The sequence below is a fragment of the Canis lupus genome, chromosome 11, assembly GCF_011100685.1.
Source record: "Canis lupus familiaris isolate Mischka breed German Shepherd chromosome 11, alternate assembly UU_Cfam_GSD_1.0, whole genome shotgun sequence".
NCBI classification, from domain to species: Eukaryota; Metazoa; Chordata; class Mammalia; order Carnivora; family Canidae; genus Canis; species Canis lupus.
Genome location: NC_049232.1, coordinates 50,799,628 through 50,822,377, shown reverse-complemented (window position 1 = coordinate 50,822,377; position 22,750 = coordinate 50,799,628). Strand labels below are relative to the sequence as shown.

Below are 22,750 nucleotides of genomic sequence, written 5' to 3'. Positions count from 1 at the left end.
ACACCTGCAATCAATTTTAATAGATCAAACCCCAATTAAGCATTATCTAACCCCAAATTAATTCCAGTCTTCTCACTAGACTTGTGTTATAAAAAATTATACTCACACTTTGAGTTTTGTCAATAAGATTTATATGGAAATTTGTTTTCTCTCATTATATAAGTAACTATGTAATAACCCTGATTTTCTTCCTTTTGACCTGCAAAGCCTAAAATATCTAATATCTGGCTTTTCACAGAAAAAGTATATCAACTTCTGAACTATGTAGTTCCACTGAACTATATAATTCCTTGTAGAACTAAAAATAAATGGAGGTTAAAATAGACCATCGTATGTAATAGCAATATAATCTGAAGATATAGATAGTACAGATATAAGGAGGGAATGGAGATAGCCTATGCAAAATAATTTATGCAACTGTTCCATAATCACTGGGGACAATAACATTAGTATTGCTATTCTGAGACTTCCGTATAATGTGAGATAAAACAAAGGAGTAATTAATAATGAGGACATTTTAATCCATTATCTCCTGTGTCCTTGAAAACTAGAATTTATGGTATGGAAAAAAGGGGAAATCTAGCTGTAATACAGAAGAGATTAAGTTTAAAAACTATGTGTGCGAGTGTGTGCACGCAAATACACAGATGTACATGTTACTCTGTCCTAGACAAAATGATAACTCACATCAATGAGCATATCCAATGCCCAGATGACATTCTCAGATATTATTTTCCACTAAAACCAGGGTTTCTTGGAGAAACAAGGTGGTTACAAATCGGAAGTAGGAAATGTGAAAGATAAGCCTGGAACACTCGGTCATACCAAACAGCAAGGTTGCTATAAAGACTACCTGGAGTGAATCAAGTTATTCAAAAGCCAATGTGGGGAGGTTCCACCTGGCTAAAGATAGAACAATCTGACCAGCAATATTATTAATAATTGTCATTGATTTAAACTCATCAGATGTTTGAAATTTCAGAATTTCTATTGATTTTTTAAAAATAGCTAGTTCTCTTGAGGATAATAGGGAACTAATTTCCTATCTTGAAAGTGATAAAGGCAAAGAATCGAGTATGTATCCTACCTTTCCTATGTGAACTATAGCTCTGAAAAACTAGCAGACAAGTAGAAACATCTCTTAATAAAAGTATTCCAATTAATAAATGAAAAAAAAACTATGTCACTATTTTGCAACCACCAATAATTTTATAGATCTAGTCATTAAGCCTAATTGCTAACATATTAAGAGAGAAAACCAGTATAACTCCTGAAGAAAGAACACAACACTGCCTATAGCAATGCCTAAACAAATGACCACAGTCTGACAGAGGCTCTGAATCCAGCTACCAATTTGTAATAAATACAGAGGATGAAGATACATGCCCAATTGTAACACTGCATTACACGCAAGGAGTAAAATTCAAACTTTGGCCAGGGTTCTTCAACAGAAAAATGGTAAAGAAAAGAGAGGGGCAGAGTGGAAGAAACTTTAAAGACACCAAATTTTTTAAAATGAGTAACACTGGGCAGCCCGGGTGGCTCAGTGGTTTGGCGCCGCCTTTGATCCAGGGCCTGATCCTGGAGACCCAGGATCCAGTCCCTCGTCGGGCTCCCTGCATGGAGCCTGCTTCTCCCTCTGCCTGTGTCTCTGCCTCTCCCTCTCTCCTCTCTGTGTATTCTCATGAATAAATAAATAAAATCTTTTAAAAAAAATGAGTAACACTATACTATCTACAAATGTAGTTAGTGATAAAAACTATAAAGAATAAGGAAATGATTACTGTAAGAGTCAGAATGGTTATTTGGGAAGGGATAGGGAGGAGGTTATAATCAAAAAGGGACATCTCAGGGATTCTGGGATAGCTGAGAAGTTCTATTTCTTGACCTTGATGTAGTCTCATGGATATTTGCCTTATCAAATAAAAAAAAAGGGGGGGTGCCTGAGTGCTCAGTCGGTTAAGTGTCTGACGTTGGCTCATATCATGGTCACAGGGTTCTGGGATTAAGCCCAGCATCGGGATCTCTGCTCGGCAGGGAGTCTACTAGTCTCTCTCCCTTTGCCCCTCCCCCACTCGTGCTTACACGCACACACGCTCTCTCAAACAAATCTTTAAAATATATACATATATTTAAAAAATAAAAGTGTGTGGGTGAGATTTTCTGCTTATTTTACAATGCAAAGATTAAATATGTAAAACAAGGGCATCTGGGTGGCTCAGTAGTTGAGCGTCTGCCTTCAGCTCAGGGCGTGATCCCAGAGTGTCCCGGGATCCATTTCCGCATAGGACTCCCTGCAGGGAGCCTGCTTCTCCCTCAGCCTGTGTCTCTGCCTCTCTCTGTCTCATGAATAAATAAATAAAGTCTTTTAAAAAAAAATGTAAACAACAACACCATTGTCTTAGAAGTCGCTTCTCCCTCTGCCTGTGTCTCTGCCCCCCCCCCCTCTCTCTCTCTCACAAATAAATAAATAAAATCTTAAAAAAAAAAGTATCAGTAGCACAAAGGGCAAGGCAGAAAGACTGGAGTTCAATTGTTATATGGTTCTTGCATTTTTTGAAAAGCACTAACTTAAACTAAACTGTAATAAATTAAGAATGCAGATTGAGGGGCACCTGGCTGGACTCTTGCTCTCCAGGTGGTAAGTTTGAGCCCCATGTTGGGTGTAAAAATTAAACAATGCAGACTGAAATACCGAGGGACTGAAGGCAGTGGTTCTTACCCAGAGGCAATTTTATGCCCCAGGGGACATCTGACAATACCTGAGACTTTATTGGTTGTCACAACAGAGGGAGAGACAGTTGCTACAAGTACTTAGTGGGTAGTAGCCAGGGATGCTGCTAAAACATCCTACAACACACAACAGCCCCCTCCCTACCCAACAACAACAAATTATTGGCCTCAAAAGTCAATAGTGTTAAAGTTGAGAAACTCTGCTTTAGAGTAACCAATAAAAACTGTAAGAATGTATAACAAAGAGAAGGAAAAAAATGCAACAATTCCACTTATATGAGGTTGAAAAATGGGCAAAACTAAACTATGGTGATATAAGTCATCAAAATAATTAGTGGTTATAGGCTTTTATTTTTTGTTTAAATAAGCTGTAAACCAGTGTGGGGCTTGAACTGACAACCTGAGATTAAAAGCTGCATGCCCAGGATCCCTGGGTGGCTCAGCTGTTTAGCGCCTGCCTTCAGCCCAGGGCCTGATCCTAGAGTCCCAGGATCGTGTTCCACATCAGGTTCCCTGCATGGAACCTGCTTCTCTCTCTGTGTCTCTGCCTCTCTTTCTGTCTATCATGAATAAATAAATAAAATCTTTAGAAGAAATTTAAAAAATAAAAGCTGCATGCCCTATGAATAAACCAGCCAGGAGCCCCTAATTAGTGGTTAATAAGGAGTAAGCATATGGACTTGGAAGTGTACAAAGGGTACCCATTGGAGCACTAAAAATATTCTCTCTTGTTCTGGGCAGTGAATACAGGAGTATATAGTTAAAAATTCATTAAGCTGTACACTTAAAGATATGTACACTTTACTTTATATATAGTGTACCTCAACTGAAAAAAAAAAAAAAAACTACTGAGCAGATAATCAAAGATTATCAGACTTGAGGTTAAGTCTAACATGAATCATTCTTATCAAAATAACAACCTGGAACAAACAGTCTATGAGGAAAAGGTAAGCTTAAAAAACAAAAACAAACAGGGTGGGGATCCCTGGGTGGCTCAGCGGTTTGGCACCTGCCTTTGGTCCAGGGCGCGATCCTGGAGTCCCGGGATCAAGTCCCGCGTCAGGCTCCAGGCATGGGGCCTGCTTCTCCCTCCTCCTGTGTCTCTGCCTCTCTCTCTCTCTCTCTCTATGTCTATCATAAATAAATAAACAAATCTTAAAAAAAAAAAAAAAAAAAACAGGGTGGCTCAGTGATTGAGCATCTCTGTCTTTGGCTCAGACATGATCCCGGAGCCCTGGGATAGACTCCTGCATCTGGCTCCCCGCAGGGAGCCTGCTTCTCCCTCTACCTATGTCTCTCTGCCTCTCTCCCTGTGTCTCTCATGAATAAATAAAATCTTTTAAAAAGTTAAAAATTAAAATAATTTTTAAAATTAAAAAGCAAAAAACAAACAAACAAAAAAAAAAAACCCAAACACCTCTGGAAAGTACAACCAGGGATATGAGAAGAGGTAGTAAGATATTCAGCATATAAAATTTTTCACTTAATATCATCCTACAGGGGCACCTGGGTGGCTCAGTCAGTTGAGCAGTTGCCTTTGGTTCAGGTCATGATCCCAGGGCTTCCTGCTGGATGGGCAGCCTGCTTCTCCTCCAACACTTGTGCTCTCCTGCTCTCTCCCTCTCTCTTTCAAATAAATAAATAAAATCTTAAAAAAAATACATCACACTACAATATTTTTGCCTTGCACATGTTATTACTTATGAAGTTAAAACTCAAAATGGTTTTGCTAATACTAATAGCAACTAACATTTACTGAGTGCTGTTTACACAGCAGGCACATACCAAGTACCTTTACATGTACTAACCTATTTAATTCTCACAGTATTCCTAACAAGGTACAGGCCACATTTACCCCCATTTTACAGACAAAACTAAAGGCCTACAGAGGTTAACTAATTTTCCCAGGACCACAGGCTTAAAGCCAGAACCTAGCCATCTGACTCCAGAGCCCATATATTTTTTAAAAGATTGTATTTATTTGAGAGAGACAGAGAATGGGGAGTGGATGGACAAACAGACTTCCTGCTGAGCGCAGAGCCTGATTTAGGGCTCCATCCCAGGACCCTGAGATCATGACCACGAAAGGCAGACATTTAACCAAATAAGTCAGCCAGGCACCCCCAGGGCCCTTATTTTTAACCACTATTTATAATGCCTCTCTATTAACATTAAGGAAGAATGAGGTTAGCACAATAAAAGTCAAAGGATCACTAAAATACATAATGCCCACTCTCTAACTCCACTGAGAAATAAATATTAATAGGTTAAGTTTTAACCTTGAGTCTATAGTCTCTAAAGCCATTTGTAGACACTAAAATCACAATCCATAAAAACCCCCAAAATTAATTGCACTAAGTAGCACTTAGCAAAAAACAACAAAACAAAAAACACCCCCAAAACCAACAACAAAAACCTAACTACAAGCCTTTACAACAGAAAGTAAACATAATTCAACTTTTACTCACTGCCTTCTACTTGATTAGCCCATGAGGGCATACAACAAAGAATAATACACTATTCTATAGGTCTCAAGTAAGATATTCTCCCAAGGATCTTCATGGTTAGCTCTATCCTTTCCTTATTCCATAAGCGGTATTTCTTCAGAAACATCTAAAATGTCACACAAAAAGAATTGTAATACCCTCTTCCCAAATTTAGACCCTACCTTCACCTTCTCACTATTTTCTCCTTAGCACTTAACCACTTTCTAAGATCTCATGTATTTTTTGTTCATTGTCTCTCTCTCCTACTAGAAATAAGCACCATAAGTCAATTGTTTTATTCACTGTATCCTCAGCACTTAAAATGGTGCCTTATCACAGTAAGTACTCCATACTGGTAAACAGAAGTATACACAAATAAAAATGACAAACTAAATTTTCTCCATGTTTCTGAAGATAACATTGATAGTTTTAATCATGGAAGACATAAAAATGATTTACTTATAGGCCCCAAATCCTTCTCTAAATGATTGTAAAGCATTACACAACAAGCTAAAATATTCAGTTTAGCAATACTTTTTACTAGTATTCTCATTTTCTAAGTAAAATGAGATAGTATATTTGCCTCAGAAATATATTAGATATGTTACAAAGTAATTTCCTTGTCTGAACAAAAATCAAACTATTTTCCTTGTCTGAACTAAAATCATTATATAGAAAAAAAAAAACCTCATCATATACAAATATCCTTAGAGTAAAATTATACAAACTATTAACATAAAAATTCCAAAGCTTAGGGGAAAACTCTGGCTATAATTTCACAGGTGTGTATGTGTCATGGTTGCATGGAAAGAGGTTATTTGGTGATACAGAAGCACATAAATATAAAAAATAAATTTTAAAGTACCCTCTTGGGGTGCCTGGGTGGCTCAGTGGTTGAGCATCTGCCTTTGGCTCAGGTTGTGACCCTGGGGTCCTGAGGGATCAAGTTCCTCATAAGGCTCCCCAAGGGGAACCTGCCTTCTCTCTCTGCCTATGTCTATGTCCCTACCCCTCTCTGTCTCTCTCATGAATAAATAAAATCTTTTAAAAAATAAAGTGCCCCTCTTTTTGGCTAATAAAAAATGTGTATGTATCTTTGGAACATAAAGGCATTCTACTCATAAAATAAAGCAAAACAGAATCATACCAATTATCAGGAATAGAACAAGAATCAGGAATCAGAATCACCTGGAAATGCCCACCAGATTCCCATGTTCCTCCCCACAACATTCTGATTCCTTTCTCAGTTTTATAGTTTACAAATACATTCTCCTGGGATCCCTGGGTGGCGCAGCGGTTTGGCGCCTGCCTTTGGCCCAGGGCACAATCCTGGAGACCCGGGATCGAATCCCATATCAGGCTCCCGGTGCATGGAGCCTGCTTCTCCCTCTGCCTATGTCTCTGCCTCTCTCTCTCTCTGTGACTATCATAAATAAATAAAAATTAAAAAAAAAAAAAAAAAAGAAAGGACTAATAATTATAAAAAAAAAAAAAAAAAAACAAATACATTCTCCTAGTTCATGGCTTATCTTTTCATTCTCTTATCTGTGTCCTTGACAGAAAATAGTTTTCAATTTTGATGAAGTTCACTTCATCAATTATTTCTTTCAGGGTTCATGCCTTTGGTGTTACATCTAAGAGCTCTTTGCCAAACTCAAGGTCAAGGAGACTTTTTCCAATGCTATCTTCCAAGGGTTTTACTGCTTTGTGATTTATATTTATGAACCATTTTGAGTTAATTTTTGCATATGATACATTATACAGGTTGAGGCTCACTTTTTAACATACAGATGAGCAATTTTTGCAACATCATATGTTGAAAAGACTATCCTTTCTTCAGTGAATTATATTTGCACCTTTGTCAAAAAAATCAGTGGACCAAATTTGTATAAATCTATTTCTGGGGGCAGCCCGGGTGGCTCAGCGGTTTAGCACTGCCTTAAGCCCAGAGTGTGATCCTGGAGACCGAGGGTCGAGTCCCACATCGGGCTCCCTACATGGAGCCTACTTCTTCTGCCTGTGTCTCTGCCTCTCTCTCTCTCTCATGAATAAATAAATAAAATCTTTTTAAAAAATCTATTTCTGGGTTCTCTGTTTCTTTAGTCCAATATATCACACTGTCTTGACTGGCATTACTGTATAGTGCATATTAAAATTGGGTATTGTGAGACACCTGGGTGGCTCAGTGGTTGAGCGCCTGCCTTCTGCCCAGGGCATGATCCTGGAGTCCCAGAATCGAGTCCTATATCGGGCTCTCTGAATGAAGCCTACTTCTCTCTCTGCCTATGTCTTTGCCTCTCTCTGTGTCTCTCATGAATAAATAAAACCTTTAAAAAAAAAAAAAGTTGGGTATTGTGAATCTTCTAACTTTGCTATCCTTTTTCAAAACTGTTTTGGCTGCCGCGTCTGGGTGGCTCAGTCAGTTGAGCTTCTGACTCTTGGTTTCTGCTCAGGTCATGATCTCTCATGGGATGTGAGATAAGAGACTTAAGGCAGGCTCCATGTTCAGTGGGAAGTTGACTTGAGATTCTCTCCCTTTGCCCCTCACCCTACTCACACATACACACACACACTCTTAAATAAAATCTCTTTAAAAATTTTGTTTGAGCTAATTTCTTTAATTTTCCATATATAATTACTTAAAACCAAGGCATAGTAGCCAACCTTTTTTTTTTTTTTTTTAAGATTTTATTTATCTATTTGACAGAGAGAGTACAAGCAGGGGGAGTGGAAGAGGCAGAGGGAGAGGGAGGAGCAAGTTCCCTGCTGCACAAAGAGCCTCATGTGGGGCTCAATCCCACAACCCTGGGATCATGACCTGAGCCAAAGGCAGACACTTAATCAACTGAGCCACCCAGGCTCCTGACTCTTTAGTGATTTCTTAGCCCTCCAGGAAATTGGTATTTTTACTATTGCACCTTATCTTGTCAAAACCAGTTCAAAGTATCCTCTCCACAAGTATTACAGAGAAGTTCATAACTTTTGACCAAATATATCCATTACCAGAACTAATGTGAAAAACACACAAATATAGATATAAAAAACGTATTCAACATAGCATTGTTTAAAAAGCAAAATTTAAAAAAAAAAAAGCAAAATTTAAAATAAAATTAAAAAAAAATAAAAAAATAAAATAAAATTTAAAAAATAAAAAATAAAGCAAAATAAATCCCCAGGTCCAACAAAAGAGAAAAGATCAAATAATAGATAGTTGGGAAAATGTTCAAAATCCATTAAGTTTGAAAAAATGAATACACAGGGATGCCTGGGTGGCTCAGGGCATGATCCCAGGTCAAAGATGGAGTTGCGCATCAGGGTCCTTGCAGGGAGCCTGCTTCTCCCTCTACCTATGTCTCTGCCTCTCTCTGTGTCTCTCATGAATAAATAAAATCTAAAAAAAAATACACAGTATCTGATTTTTTAAATGAACGATGGCATATTCAGAAGAAAATATACTAAAATAATTATTATTTCTAGGGGTGCCTAGCTGGCTCAGTCCCTAATCTCAGGGTCATGAGTTCAAGCCCCACACTGGGCACAGAGTTTACTTAGGAAAAAAAAAAAAAAGTTTTATTTTTAAGTAGCTTCAATACAAGTGACTTTTTCATAGGTTCAGGAAGTTTTTAAAACTTTCTACAATAAACGTGTCAATTTACAAGAGGGACTAACATTTTATTTTTTAAAAGGTGTTACTATTTTCACAGTAAAATACAGTAACTGTATCAGTCTGTAACTCTTATGTATAAAGTTTCTTCATAGGATATGAATTATCCACATGATAATTAGGAGAGCCTACTCTAAACCCTACAAATTCTTCTATCCTACTGATATGACAGTGACAAACACAATTTTCTCCATGTTTATCTTCATGTTTAACTGGGACAGAATTTTAAGTACAATATTTTAAATTACATCATCTACAAATGACACATGTAGAAAGATACTTGCAACAAGCAATACATCTAACAAATGACTTATCTTCTTTATACAAACAGCCTTTATCCTATATATATTTTTTAAGATTTTATTTATTTATTCATGAGGAGTGACACAGAGAGAGAGGTAGAGACATAGCAGAGGGAGAAGCAGGCTCCATGCAGGAAGCTAATGTGGGACTCGATCCCAGGAGTCCGGGATCACGACCTGAGCCAAAGGTAGATGCTCAATCGCTGAGCCACCCAGGTGTCCGGCCTTTATCATATTTAAAATAAATAAAAACTTAACCTAAAGAAAAATGAGCAAAGGACAAGTATAGGTAACATGTATTTGTTACAAATGGCCAATGACATGAAAGCTAAATTTCATTCACAAAAGAAACCACCATAATTAAAGCTGATTTATCAGAATTGCAACTTTTATACTTTGACAATACCCATACACATTATGTAATAAAAACTAGTATTTCTTAAGGATAGTTTGACTTTCTAGTAAGATTTAAATAGTTATCTTTTAATCCAGCAAACGTATTCACAAAAATTTAGATATGAAAAAACGTCCCTTTCAGCTTTGCTTGTAAGAGTAAAAAACTAACAATCAATAGGGAAATAGTTAAATAAAGTATATCCTTAATTGGAATATTGTGCAACAGTTACAAATGCTGAGACAATCCATAAATATTGATAATAGATCTCCAAGATAAACCACTAATTTTAAAAGATGCAGAAAAATGTTAAATATAATCCCTTTTTTTTTTTTTTTTTTTTTTTTTTTTTTAAGACTTAGAGGGGCACCTGGGTGGTTCAGTGGTTGAGACTCTATTTTGGTTTAGGTCATGGTCCCAGGATCCTGGAACTGAGTCCCACATCGGGCTCTCCACAGGGAGCCTGCCTGCTTCGCCCTCCCTCTGCCTATGTCTCTGCCTCTCTGTGTCTCTCACAAATAAATAAAATCTTAAAAAAAAATAAAAAAAAAAAAAGATTTATTTTAGGCGCACCTGGGTGGCTCAGTCAGCTAAGCATCGGTCTTTGGCTTAGGTCATGATCCTGGGGTCCTGAGATCAAGCCCCCCAACCAGCTCCCTGCTCAGTGGGGAGTCTGCTTCTCTCTCACCCTCTGCCCCTCCCATACTTCTGCTCACTCTCTCTTGCTCTCTCAAATGAATAAAAAAAATCTTTCTTAAAAAAAAAAAAGATCTATTTTAGAGATAAAGAGTGAGCATGCATGTATGCAAGCAGGGTAAGGGGTGGGGGAGAGAAACTCAAGCAGAGGCCTTGCAAAGTGGGGAGCCTGACCCATGGCTGGATCCCACAACCCTGAGGATCATGACCTGAGCCTAAACCAAGCGTCGGACACTTAAGTGACTGAGCCACCCAGGCACCCCTAAGTATAACTATATTTATAGTTCAAAAATGCAGAGTGCTCACTTCGGCAGCACATATACTAAAAATTGGAATACAGAGATAAAGCATAGCTCCTGTGCAAAAATGACACACAAATTCATGAAGCACTCCCTATTTTTTAACTGAGTGGGGAAAAATTGGAGGAAGACAAACTTATGAGAGACTCCTAACTCTGGGAGACAAAGGGTTACAGAAGGGGAGCAGGCAGGGGAATGGGTGACTGGGAGACAGGCACTAAGAAGGGCACTTGATGGGATGAGCACTGGGTATTATACTATATGCTGGAAAATTGAATTTTGAAAATTAAAAATGCATAGATACATTTATATATGCACAGAATATTTTTCTGGAGGATTAAATGATAGTTAAGTGATTTTCAGGGAGAGAAAGACTTTTAAGCTGCTTGAATTTTTTCCTAGAAAACAAATAAATTAATGCCCTTACTACATGTCCCCCATTACATCATTAATGTTATGAAATTCCAGTATAATGCCTACATGATAGATTTCATGCCAAGGGATTTAGTATTTTTCTCCACCAAATCTACTAACCTAAATTTGGTTCCATGAGATAGAGAAGGTGAGATATAACTAGACCTTGCATGGGAAGTTTTATTAATTAAAGCAGAGAAGAAATCTTGTGGAATAAATAAGGAGCTAGCTAAGTTTGGGGCTAGAGCTTTCCATGATTATGTCTGGTGACCCCAGTGTTAGAAACATAGTAACCTTCTATTACGCTTAGTATTATGATAATATCCTTCAGTTTGTAATACAATATAATTATCCTGTTCCAACAGTGAATTCCTTAAAACTGAAGAGAGCAGTTCAGTAGTTAAACATATTCAATTGCCAACAAATAAAGTTAAAAAAAGAGAGAGGAAAAAAGTGTTGGTGAAGATGCAGAGAAATTAGAACAGACATTTCTGGTAGGACTATTCAAAGGTACAGCTACTCTGGAATATAGTCTCAGTTCCTCAAATGGTACACAGAGTTCTCATATGACCCAATAATTCTATTAGAATTATTAGAATCATAGAAATAATTCTATTTCTAATTCTATTTCTAAATACCCAAGAGAAATGAAAACATGTGCGCCGTGATACTTGTACACTAATGTTCATATTAGCATTATTTTCAATAGCCAAATAGTAGAAAACAATTCAAATGTTCATACACTGGAACATTAACAATGAAAAAGAATGGGATGCCTGGGTGGCTCAGTGGTTAAGCATCTGCCTTTGGCTCAGGTCGTGATCCCAGGGTCCGGGGATCGAATCTCGCATTGAGTTCCCCACAAGGAGCCTGCTTCTCCCTCTGCCTTTATCTCTGCCTCTTTCTGTGCCTCTCATGAATAAATAAAATCTTAAAAAAAAAAAAATGAAAAGGAAGTATTGATACATGTTACAACACAGGAACTTTGAAAATATTAGGCTAAGAAGCCAGTCACAGAAGACCATATATTATATTTGATCCCATTTATATGAAATATAAACCTGTACATTTACAGAATAGACAAATATATAATCATAGAAAGTAGACTGGCTGTCTAGAGCTTGGGAACAAACGGGGAGTGACTGATAATGGGTATGGGAGTTTTTTAGGTGATAAAAATATTCTAAAATTTATAATGGTTGTAAAACTGTGAATATACTAAAAAATACTCAATTATATATTTAAATAAGTGAATTGTATGGCATATGAATTATATTTCAATAAAGTTGTTTATTTAAAAAAGAGGGGGCGCTTGGGTGGTTCAGTTGGTTAAGCGTTCAGTTCTTGATTTTAGCTCAGGTCATTATCAGGGTCATGAGACAGAACTTGCACTAGGCTCTGCACTGAGCATGGAGCCTGCTTAAGATTCTTTTTCTTAAAGAAAAAGAGGGGGCACCTGGGTGGCTCAGCAGTTGAGCGTCTGCCTTCCGCTCAGGGCGTGATCCTGGAGTCCCAGGATCAAGTCCCACATCGGGCTCCCCACATGGAGCCTGCTTCTCCCTGTCTGTGTCTCTGCTTCTCTCTCTGTGTCTCTCATGAATAAATAAATAAAATCTTTAAAAAAAAAAAAAGATTCTTTTTCTCTCTGCTCTCTAGCTCTCCCTCCCCCTCTCAAAAAAAAAAAAGAAAAAGAAAAAGAAAAAGAGAAAAGAGAGAGGTAAATCTATCAATTTAAGAAAGTCTTAAGAGGAATATCAACCAGATGTAACTGTGGATTTTATTTTGTTTTTTTAAGATTTTATTTATTATTCATGAGAGACACAGACATAGCCAGAGGACTTAATCCCAGGCCTCAGAATCCACAACCTGAACCAAAGGGAGACACTCAACCAATGAGTTGCCCCGGTACCCCTGTGGATTTTATTTTGGACCCTGACTCAAACTCACTCAGAAGTTTATCCAAGAGGGACACCTGTGGAGCCTACTTTAGAAAATAATAAAACAATAATAATAATAACACAATTACATTTTTAAAAGGAACTTGTATCTTTTTGGGACGCCAATATTTAAGGATGAAAGGACAGGATGTCTGGCTTTCCCTTAAAACAATTTAATTAGGAGTGTAGGTTAGAGGGGGTGAACCCGAGAAGTTTTCAGTTCCTTCAGTGAACTGGATTTTAAAATATAAGTTGGAGTTTCCCCGGACTAAAGACAGTAGGAGAAAGTTGTGAAGGGCATTCCAGGAAAATAACAACTTAGGCAACAGCACTGTCAAAAATTACCAATGGGGAAAGAACTAGACATACAGTTGGAAAAGCAAGTAAGAACCAGATCATGAAGGGCCCTGTATGCCACACAAAAAAATTTTTACTTAAGTAAGATGAGCTTGTAGTTTCTTTCTTTCCTTTTTTAAAATTTATTTATTTATTTATTTATTTATTTATTTATTTATTTATTTATTTATTTATTTATTTTGCAACAAGTCAGATTAGAGCTTTAGAAAGGTTACTCTGGTAGCATCATTGACTGGAGGGATGTAAGACAGTAGAGGCTACTGTTGCAGTCCAAGTGAGTGACAAATGAGTATAAACTTACATGGTAGCAGTAGGAATGAAGAGGAGATAAATACCAAAGACATGAGGTACTAAAAATAATTGGATATGTGGAAAAAGGAAGCAGAAATCATCTTCACTGATTTCCAGCTTCTAGGCTTGTGGAGTAGGTAGACACTGTCCAATATCCAGGATATATATTGGAGGATAAACCCAATATAGAAGACACTTACGAAGAAAGGTAGAATCCAGTTAGTGTTTAACTCTTTAGTATAAATAAGACATATTTTTTTTTTAAAAAGCCATACTAGTAGAAATGTCTAATAGGCCTAATGAGAGATGTACACTTCAGGACATATTTGGTAGCTCAAACAATAACCCAGGAGAGCTTGTTTATAATAATTCACACATATAGTAATTTAACCTACTTTTAAAAGTCCCCTCCTTACACCACCTTGTTAATAATTAATTCAATCAGGGTATATATGTAAACAGCATATAGAAGATGTAATGAATCTTTTATTTAGAAGACTTTAGTATATATGATGGGGGTATATATATATACACACATTTGGCTAAACTTCACCAAAGTTATTCTTTACCTACAATGTATGCACATAGAATATTATCAAAGCACAAATACAGCTTTAAAAATGTGCTTTTGTAATTACTCTGATTTTTAATGTATCAAGAACCAAATATTCATAACAGGGACACCTGGGTGGCTCAGCAGTTGAGCGTCCACCTTCAACTCAGGGCGTGATCCCGGAGTTCCGGGATCGAGTCCCACATCAGGCTCCCTGCATGAAGCCTGATTCTCCCTCTGCCTGTGTCTCTGAGTCTCTCTCTGTGTCTCTCATGAAAAAATAAGTAAAATCTTTTAAAAAATAAAATAAAATAAAATATAAAAAATAAAATATGTCTTCTGATATTCTAAAAAGCAAGGCTAAAACAGAACCAGGTTATTTTGTTCTTTTTCATTATATTTTCCAAGTGAGGTACAGCAATCTTTATCTCCAGGGGACCATAGAAATAGAGGTCTAGATTGCTATGGACGTCGGGTTTTGTTAATGCCTCTCACAACACTGCTCTAATATTCTTAACCTCGTGACGCCTGGGTGGCTCGGCAGTTGAGCATCTGCCTTTGGCCCAGGGTGTGGGACTCAATCCTGGATCCCAGGATCACATCCGGCTCCTTGCAGGAAGCCTGCTTCTCCCTCAGCCTGTGTCTCTGCCTCTCTCTCTGTCTCTCATGAATAAATAAAATATTTTTTAAAAATAAAAAATAAAATTCTTAACCTCTCCTAAATAAGTTTTACAGTACTTTTTAAAGATTTTATTAAGGGCAGCCCCAGTGGCTCAGCAGTTTAGCACCGCCTTTCAGCCCAGGGTGTGATCCTGCAGTTCCGGGATCGAGTCCCACGTCGGGCTCCCTGCATGGAGCCTGCTTCTCCCTCTGACTGTGTCTCTGCCTCTCTGTGTGTGTGTCTCTCATGAATAAATAAATAAAATCTTTAAAAAAATAAAAATAAAAATAAAAAATAAAGATTTTAATTCATTAGAGAAAGAAAGGGTGCACACACAAGCCAGGGTGGGGGGGCACCCTGGGATCAGGGCCTGAGAAGAAGGCAGCTGTTTATTGGACTGGGCCACCCAGACACCCCAGTATTATAGTATTTAAATTACAAGAGGAATCCTACACAAGGATCATAATTTGCTATATTACTATATAACCAAGATTTCAATCTTAATTTTTAGCTAAAACTTTAGTCATCAAGAACATGAGTAACTAAGCAGTACAAATATATTTAGCCATTTTAGTCTACCACATGTCCTAGACTAGGGGCTGACCACCTAAGGTCTATGAAGAAAATTCAAGTATCAGTAATTCCTTGAAATTGCATGCAGAATTTGGAGAGAAGGGAGCTGTCATTCTCAAAGAATGTGACTCCCTAAAACATAAGCATTTACTCTTTTAGGTCCTTTGTCAAGTGCTAAGGAAATTCAAAGACCCAGTGGCATTTTTTTTTTTTTAAGATTTTATTTATTTATTCATGAGAGACACAGAGAGAGAGAGACAGAGGCAGAGACACAGGCAGAGGGAGAAGCAGGCTCCATGCAGGGAGCCCGATGTGGGACTCAATTCCAGGACTCCAGGATCATGCACTGGGCAGAAAGTAGGCACTAAACCGCTGAGTCACCCAGGGATCCCCCCCAGTGGCATTTCTTAATGAGTTCATGATCTAAGAGCATTTAGACACACACACTACCAGATTTGATCACAATAGAAAAAAAATTTTAACACTAGAAATAACTGATTTCCTTAATATAATAGTTATATATCCTCAAGTAACTTTTCCAGTTTTGCAACTTCCTAACATTATTTTAATGTAAGGAATCTCTTTGTACATAACTCATTCCATACTTCACCAATAGAAAAGAAAATCTGCAGAAAAGTTACATAAGGTAGAGATTAATTAAAAGCTCAGGAAGGGCACTCATTTTAAAGCCCACCCCCCTTTTTAAAAAGATTTTGGAGAGGGGATCCCTGGGTGGCTCAGAGATTTAGCGCCTGCCTTTGGCCCAGGGCATGATCCCAGAGTCCTGGGATCGAGTCCCAAGTCGGGCTCCCTGCATGGAGCCTGCTCCTCCCTGTGCCTGTGCCTCTGCCTCTCTCCGTGTGTATATCTCTCTCATGAATAAATAAATAAAATCTTAAAAAAAAAAAAAGATTTGGGAGAAAGAGAGTGAGAGAGAGAGAGAGAACACAAGACAGGAGAGGGGCAAAGAGAGAAAACAAGTAGACTCCCAGCTGAGTGTGGAGCCTGATGCAGGGGTTGATTCCAGGACACTGAAATCATGACCCTCTGAGCCAAAACCAAGAGTCAGTCATTCAACTGACTGAACCACTTAGGTGCCCCCTACAGCCCTTTTAACACAAGATTCTTTAAATTCTAAATCTGCTTCTCCCTCTCCTCCATGCTCACGTTCTCTCTCGCTCTCTCAAATAAATAAAATCTTAAAAAAAAACTCTTAAATCTAAATTATACATAATTTCCATATCTTCAATAAGGCATTTCACTCTTTGTCTAGCAAATTTTGTCTTATTCAGAGTAAATGTTGAAATATGATTAACAAATTCCAAAGAACACAGGGTAGGAACCCTGAGAACACAGTTATTATACTTGAAAAAAACAAAAACAAAAGCAAACCTTAGCACCAGAGTTTTTCCACAGGGCTTAGTCCTTAACAGCTTGAATACACCATTATCCGTTTACCCAATGGGGGAAAAGGCAGCTGATTGATTAAGATCAAGATGGACCTTAAGTAATAAGGGTTTCTTTTTTTTTTTTTTTTTAAAGTCCAACTACAAGAATTCAAACAAGTTTTGCTCCCTTCAGAGCAAATACCTCAGAAGACTGGCTATATTACCCCACTCATACAGTGCTACACCCACACTGCTCAAAACAATTCAGAATTCCTTTTCTGAGAACTGCCTTCAGAGCCTATTGTACAATTTCTTAATGTTCTTATTAGTGGCATATCCTTATTTCTTTAGTGTGGACTTTGTTTTGTTTAATATCCAAAATTGACTCAGATTCAACCTGGTAAATAATCCTATTTTTCAATCAAAAATGACATGTGAAAAAAAAAATATGACATGTGAAGGGATGCCAGGGTGGCTCAGTGGTTGACAATAGCCTTCAAATAATCTGAAACTTTTCTTCTGAAATTCTTGGCAAAGGCACAGGGAAAATTAGTGTAATACTTTATTTTCACATGTCATTTAATTATTTATTGGGATGCCTGGGTGGCTCAGTGGTTGAGCGTCTGCCTTCAGCTCAGGGTGTGATCCCAGAGTGTCCTGGGATTGAGTCCCGCATCAGGCTCCTTGCACGGAGCCTGCTTCTCCCTCTGCCTCTGTCTCTTATGAATAAATAAATTCTTTTTAAAAAATTATTTAGTTTTAGGGAAAGCCAGAGGCAGAGGGACAGAGAGTCTCTTAAGTAGACTGTGCTGAGTGTGGAGCCCAACACAGGGTTCAATTTCACCACCCTGAGAACATGACTTGAGCTGAAATAAAGAGCCAGAGACTTTGCACCACCCAGGTGCCCCTATATTCACATCATTTTTTTTTTTAAGATTTTATTTTATTCATGAGAGACACAGAAAGGCAAAGAAATAGGCAAAAGGAGAAACAGGTTCCCCAAGGGGAGCCCAATGTGGGACTTGATCCCAGGACCTCCAGATTATGACCTAAGCCAAAGGTAGACTCTCAACCACTGAGCCACACAGGTGCCTCTAAAGATGCTGAGAGGTAAGGAATACCACTTAACAGACTCAGCTGAAAGAACAACAACCAAAAAAGCTTTAACCAGGGACCCCTGGGTGGCGGCGCAGTGGTTTGGCGCCTGCCTTTGGCCCAGGGCGCGATCCTGGAGACCCAGGATCGAATCCCACGTCGGGCTCCCGGTGCATGGAGCCTGCTTCTCCCTCTGCCTGTGTCTCTGCCTCTCTGTGTGTGTGTGTGTGTGTGTGTGTGTGTGTGTGTGTGTGTGTGTGACTATCATAAATAAATAAAAATGTTTAAAAAAAAAAAAAAAGCTTTAACCTTAAACTGTTCAAGTGTCCTATTCTGATTAAATATACTTCGAAAAGTATTAGGGAATTATTATTTTAAAAGCATAACCCAGGGATCCCTGGGTGGCGCAGCGGTTTGGCACCTGCCTTTGGCCCAGGGCGCTATCCTGGAGACCCGGGATCAAATCCCACGTCGGGCTCCCGGTGCATGGAGCCTGCTTCTCCCTCTGCCTGTGTCTCTGCCTCCCTCTCTCTGTGTGTGTGTGACTATCATAAATAAATAAAAAATTTAAAAAAAATAAAAGCATAACCCAATATTGCATTAATTTACTTCCTTGTATCATCCTCCTATTGTCATTTCTGTGAGAGATGTAATATCATTTCTATCCCCAGAACTAGTATTCTTAGATGTGTATTTCTCAACACCAGCACCAACCTACTCCCTGTTTTTTTTTTTTTTAATTTTTATTTATTTATGATAGTCAGAGAGAGAGAGAGAGGCAGAGACATAGGCAGAGGGAGAAGCAGGCTCCATGCACCAGGAGCCCGACGTGGGATTAGATCCTGGGTCTCCAGGATCGCGCCCTGGGCCAAAGGCAGGCGCTAAACCGCTGCGCCACCCAGGGATCCCCTACTCCCTGCTTAATAAGAAAGTTGCTACTAAACAAATTTGCCAATTGAAAAACAAAAATCCTTGGGACACCTGGGTGGCTCAGCAGTTGAGTGCCTGCCTTTGGTCTAGGGCGTGGTCCTGGAGTCCTGGGATTGAGTCCCGCATCAGGCTCCCTGCATGGAGCCTGCTTCTCCCTCAGCCTCTCTCTGTGCTGTGCGTCTCTCATGAATAAATAAATAAGTAAATTGTTCTTAATTAAGTAATTAATTAAAATTTTAAAAATCCTTCTGCAATAGGATTTATCATTCTCTAATTCAAGCAGTCCAAAAACAACAACAAAAAATCTGCTTTTTCCAGTGAATTTAAGATATAAACTGAAGTCATCATAACAATCTCAACCCATAATTGGAGGGACAGTTAATTGTCCTTGTGACCTTTAAACTTATGTAAAATTCTTTCCTTCCGCGTGGTTGTTGAGAACTCTGAAGCAAACAAGTGGTGAATACAATTTGGAGAGGACATGGGGGAGAATATGTAACGAATTTTCTCAACCTATAATGGCATCTACTTCAGCTGTAGAAATTGACAATGAAAGTGATAATTCTTCTGGTAGCAGCTTATTTAAGACTCAGTGTGTCCCTTACCAAAACAGGGGCAAAGAAACCCTATTAGAAAGTTTGTTCATTCATCTGGAGGTGTTGAAGCAAGGGATTCATCTAGTGACTCCTCTTTTGAACCAAGACCACTGACTTTTTTTTTTTTTAATTTTTTTTAAATGTTTATTTATTTATGATAGTCACAGAGAGAGAAAGAGAGAGGCAGAGACACAGGCAGAGGGAGAAGCAGGCTCCATGCACTGGAAGCCCGATGTGGGATTCGATCCTGGGTCTCCAGGATCGCGCCCTGGGCCAAAGGCAGGCACCAAACCGCTGCGCCACCCAGGGATCCCAAGACCACTGACTTTAAAAGCTATTTTTGAAAGATTCAAAAAAAAAAGAAACGTAAAAAGAGGAAATATAAGCTAAAAGAAAGACCAAGGGGAAGACTAGAAGGAAGAAAAACCACTAGACGCTCCCAAATAAATAAGAAACAAGTTAAAGACAAAGGATCTGGGTTCCCATTTTTAGAATCTGAGAATGTACAAAAGCCATTACCATGGAGAAAGATTTTAACCTTTGAGCAAGCGGTGGCAAGAGGATTTTTCAACTACCTTGAAAAATTGAAGTATGAATACTATCTCAAGGAATCCTTGAAACAAATGAATGTTGGTGAAGATTTAGAAAGGGAAGATTTTGACAGTCGTAGATACAAATACTTGGATGATGATGGATCTCTCTCTCCTATCGAAGAGTCAGAAACAGTGGAAGAGGCTGCAACAACTCTTGAACATGATGATGGATGTGATATCAAATTGGTGGACAATAATGATTTCATAGTAAGTTCTGAAATACCAAAGAAAATGAATCTGTATTTAGGACAAGAGAAATATACTGAAGCAGCTGCTTCGTCTAAAAAGAGAGCATCAAAATCCAAAAACATGGGACAGAGGATAGAATGGTCTGAAAAGGAAGAGATAGGAATATGAATATTAAGGCTTTTCACTTGAAAACAGTGTCTGGACTTAAAGGACAGTGACAGCTGTGGATTGAACAAAAGTTTGTTTTAAAAGTGCTATTTTGAAGATCATCACTCTGGCTTTGGAACTATGGTGATTGCCAGCAGAAGGAATCACATGTCAAATACCTTAAATAAAAATTTATTAACTTTGTCAAATATCTTAAATAAAAATTTATTAATTTTAAATACAAAAAACTTATGTAAAATTTTAAATAGTTCCTTATAAAAACCTCATAAATTTAATTTCCTTAAAGCTCCACTTTTATACCTTCAAACATATACAAAGTAGTAAGAAGATCTCAGTAAAATACTACTACAGGCTTTAAAGTCAAGCATTCGGGGATCCCTGGGTGGCTCAGCGGTTTGGCACCTGCCTTTGGCCCAGGGCGCGATCCTGGAGTCCCGGGATCGAGTCCCATGTCGGGCTCCCGCCATGGAGCCTGCTTCTCCCTCCTCCTGTGTCTCTGCCTCTATGTCTATCATAAATAAATAAATAAATCTTTAAAAAAAATAATAAAGTCAAGCAGTCTAGTACTACAACTTGATACTACAACTTTCTAGCTGAGGACCCCTAGGGAACTTAAATGAGCTCTGTGTGACTCAGTTTCCCTATAAATAAAATGAGAGTAACAGTAACCAAACCTCAAAGGATTATGAAATATTCTATGTAAAGTATGTGGCACATTATAAGCACTCAATAAATGCCAAATACTAATATCTACATTACTGTACTAAGGATAGTAGCAGCGTGTATCTGCAAATAGATACAGCAAAGATTTTAGTATGTTTTAGGTACTCATTCTACTTACCTTGCCAATAGGTTCAGAACAGCAATTTACTATTTGTGTTATAACAAAAACATTTTTACATTTCTTATTAAAACAAATCAAATGAAAGTGTTTAAAGTGGACTACTAAAAAAAATTAAAAAAATAAAGTGGACTACTTACTGTCGATGTATCTTGAATATTTTTCCAAAATCTGAATTTTTTTAAAGATTTTATTTATTTATTAATGAGAGACACACACACACAGAGAGAGAGAGAGAGAGAGAGGCAGAGATACAGGCAGAGGGAGAAGCAGGCTCCATGCAGGGAGCCCAACATGGGACTGGATCCCGGATCTCCAGGATCACGCTCTGGGCTGACGGCAGCGCTAAACCACTGAGCCACCCAGGCTACCCCAAAATCTGAATTTTCAAATTCTCATATAGAATATTTACATACAGACATTGGGAATCTGATCTATAATTATCTGTTCAATTTGGTATCTATTTTCCATTCACTTCAGAATCACTTCATTTAAAGGTACATAAGTATAAACTCTGAAGAACAAATTTCTTACGGAATAAAGTAAAAATAAATTAGTTCTATGTTGACAGAACACATCCAAAGAGGCTCAGTCTTGCTCAGACATCTCTGTAGCTATATGTGAAACAGTATAAAAGAAGTTCAGGAACTTACAAGAATTAGATGACCTCTCAGCAAGGTGGAGTTCTGTAGTCCTAAACCCTGAATTTCTAACTCTTCCTGTTATTTCCCCATAACTAGATTAGCAGAGGTGGAACGATCTGTTAGATGGCCTCCTTTATTTCACTTGCCTCCAACAAGACAGGTTCTTAAGGAACCTTATACTAGGGTCAGTAATACTAAGTTGCAAAGATGGAACAGAAGGTTTTACCATGACAGGTTGTAGTTATGTTGAAAAATGCTCTAACTGGTCTTAAAACTAAAATTTGGGGCACCTGGGTGGCTTAGTGGGTTAAGCATCTGACTTTAGCTCAGGTCATGATCTCTGGGTCCTGGGATGAGCACTGCCTCCAACTTTGCACTCCAGGGGGAATCGCTTGTCCCTTCCCCTCTCCCTCTGCCCCTTCCTGCCCAGGGGCTCTTGTGTGCACTCTACCTCTGTCTCTCAAAGAGAGATAAAATCTTAAAAACACACACAACTTTAAAGCTTTGACTTAAATTACCACTTACAATTGCATGCAGAACACAGACACCTCACATTTCTATAAAATCTAACCAAAGATTTTTAAGAAGATCATTTATAAAAGCTCTATGAATGGGGCACCTGGGTGGCTCAGTTGGTTAAGCATCTGCCTCCAGCTGGGGTCATGATCCCAGAGTTCTGGGATCAAGCCTCACAATCAGGCTTCCTACTCAGCAGGGAGCCTGCTTCTTCCTCTCCCTCTGCTGTTCCCCCTGCTTGTGCTCTCTGGCTCTTTCTTTCTCTGTGTTAAATAAATAAATAAATAAAATATTTAAAAAAAAAAAAAAAAAAGCTCTATGATTACCAATGTCCTAACACTCTCCCTTACTATCTGTAAGGTAGCTACTCTTCAAACAGTGCTTTGTCTTTGACAAACTCAATAAATATTGCTTACTAACACAAATCTCT

At 38.3% G+C, this 22,750-nt stretch overlaps 2 protein-coding genes and 1 non-coding gene across 3 annotated transcripts in view; 2 read left to right on the top strand and 1 right to left on the bottom strand.

The window, feature by feature from the left end:
* The window catches only part of UBE2R2 (ubiquitin conjugating enzyme E2 R2), a 123,545-nt gene that overhangs the window by 92,502 nt on the left and 8,293 nt on the right, over nt 1-22,750 (bottom strand). The gene's annotated exons all lie outside the window — the stretch shown is intronic.
* Nucleotides 3,627-20,430, top strand: LOC119876775 (TATA box-binding protein-associated factor RNA polymerase I subunit D-like). The gene is made up of 2 exons (XM_038551645.1): nt 3,627-3,680; nt 19,732-20,430. The coding sequence occupies exons 1-2, from the start codon at nt 3,627-3,629 to the stop codon at nt 20,317-20,319; spliced, it is 642 nt and encodes a 213-aa protein (XP_038407573.1). The 3' UTR covers nt 20,320-20,430.
* LOC119874068 lies at nt 10,574-10,676 on the top strand. Its single transcript, XR_005367292.1, has one exon. It is a non-coding gene; the product is annotated as a U6 spliceosomal RNA (small nuclear RNA).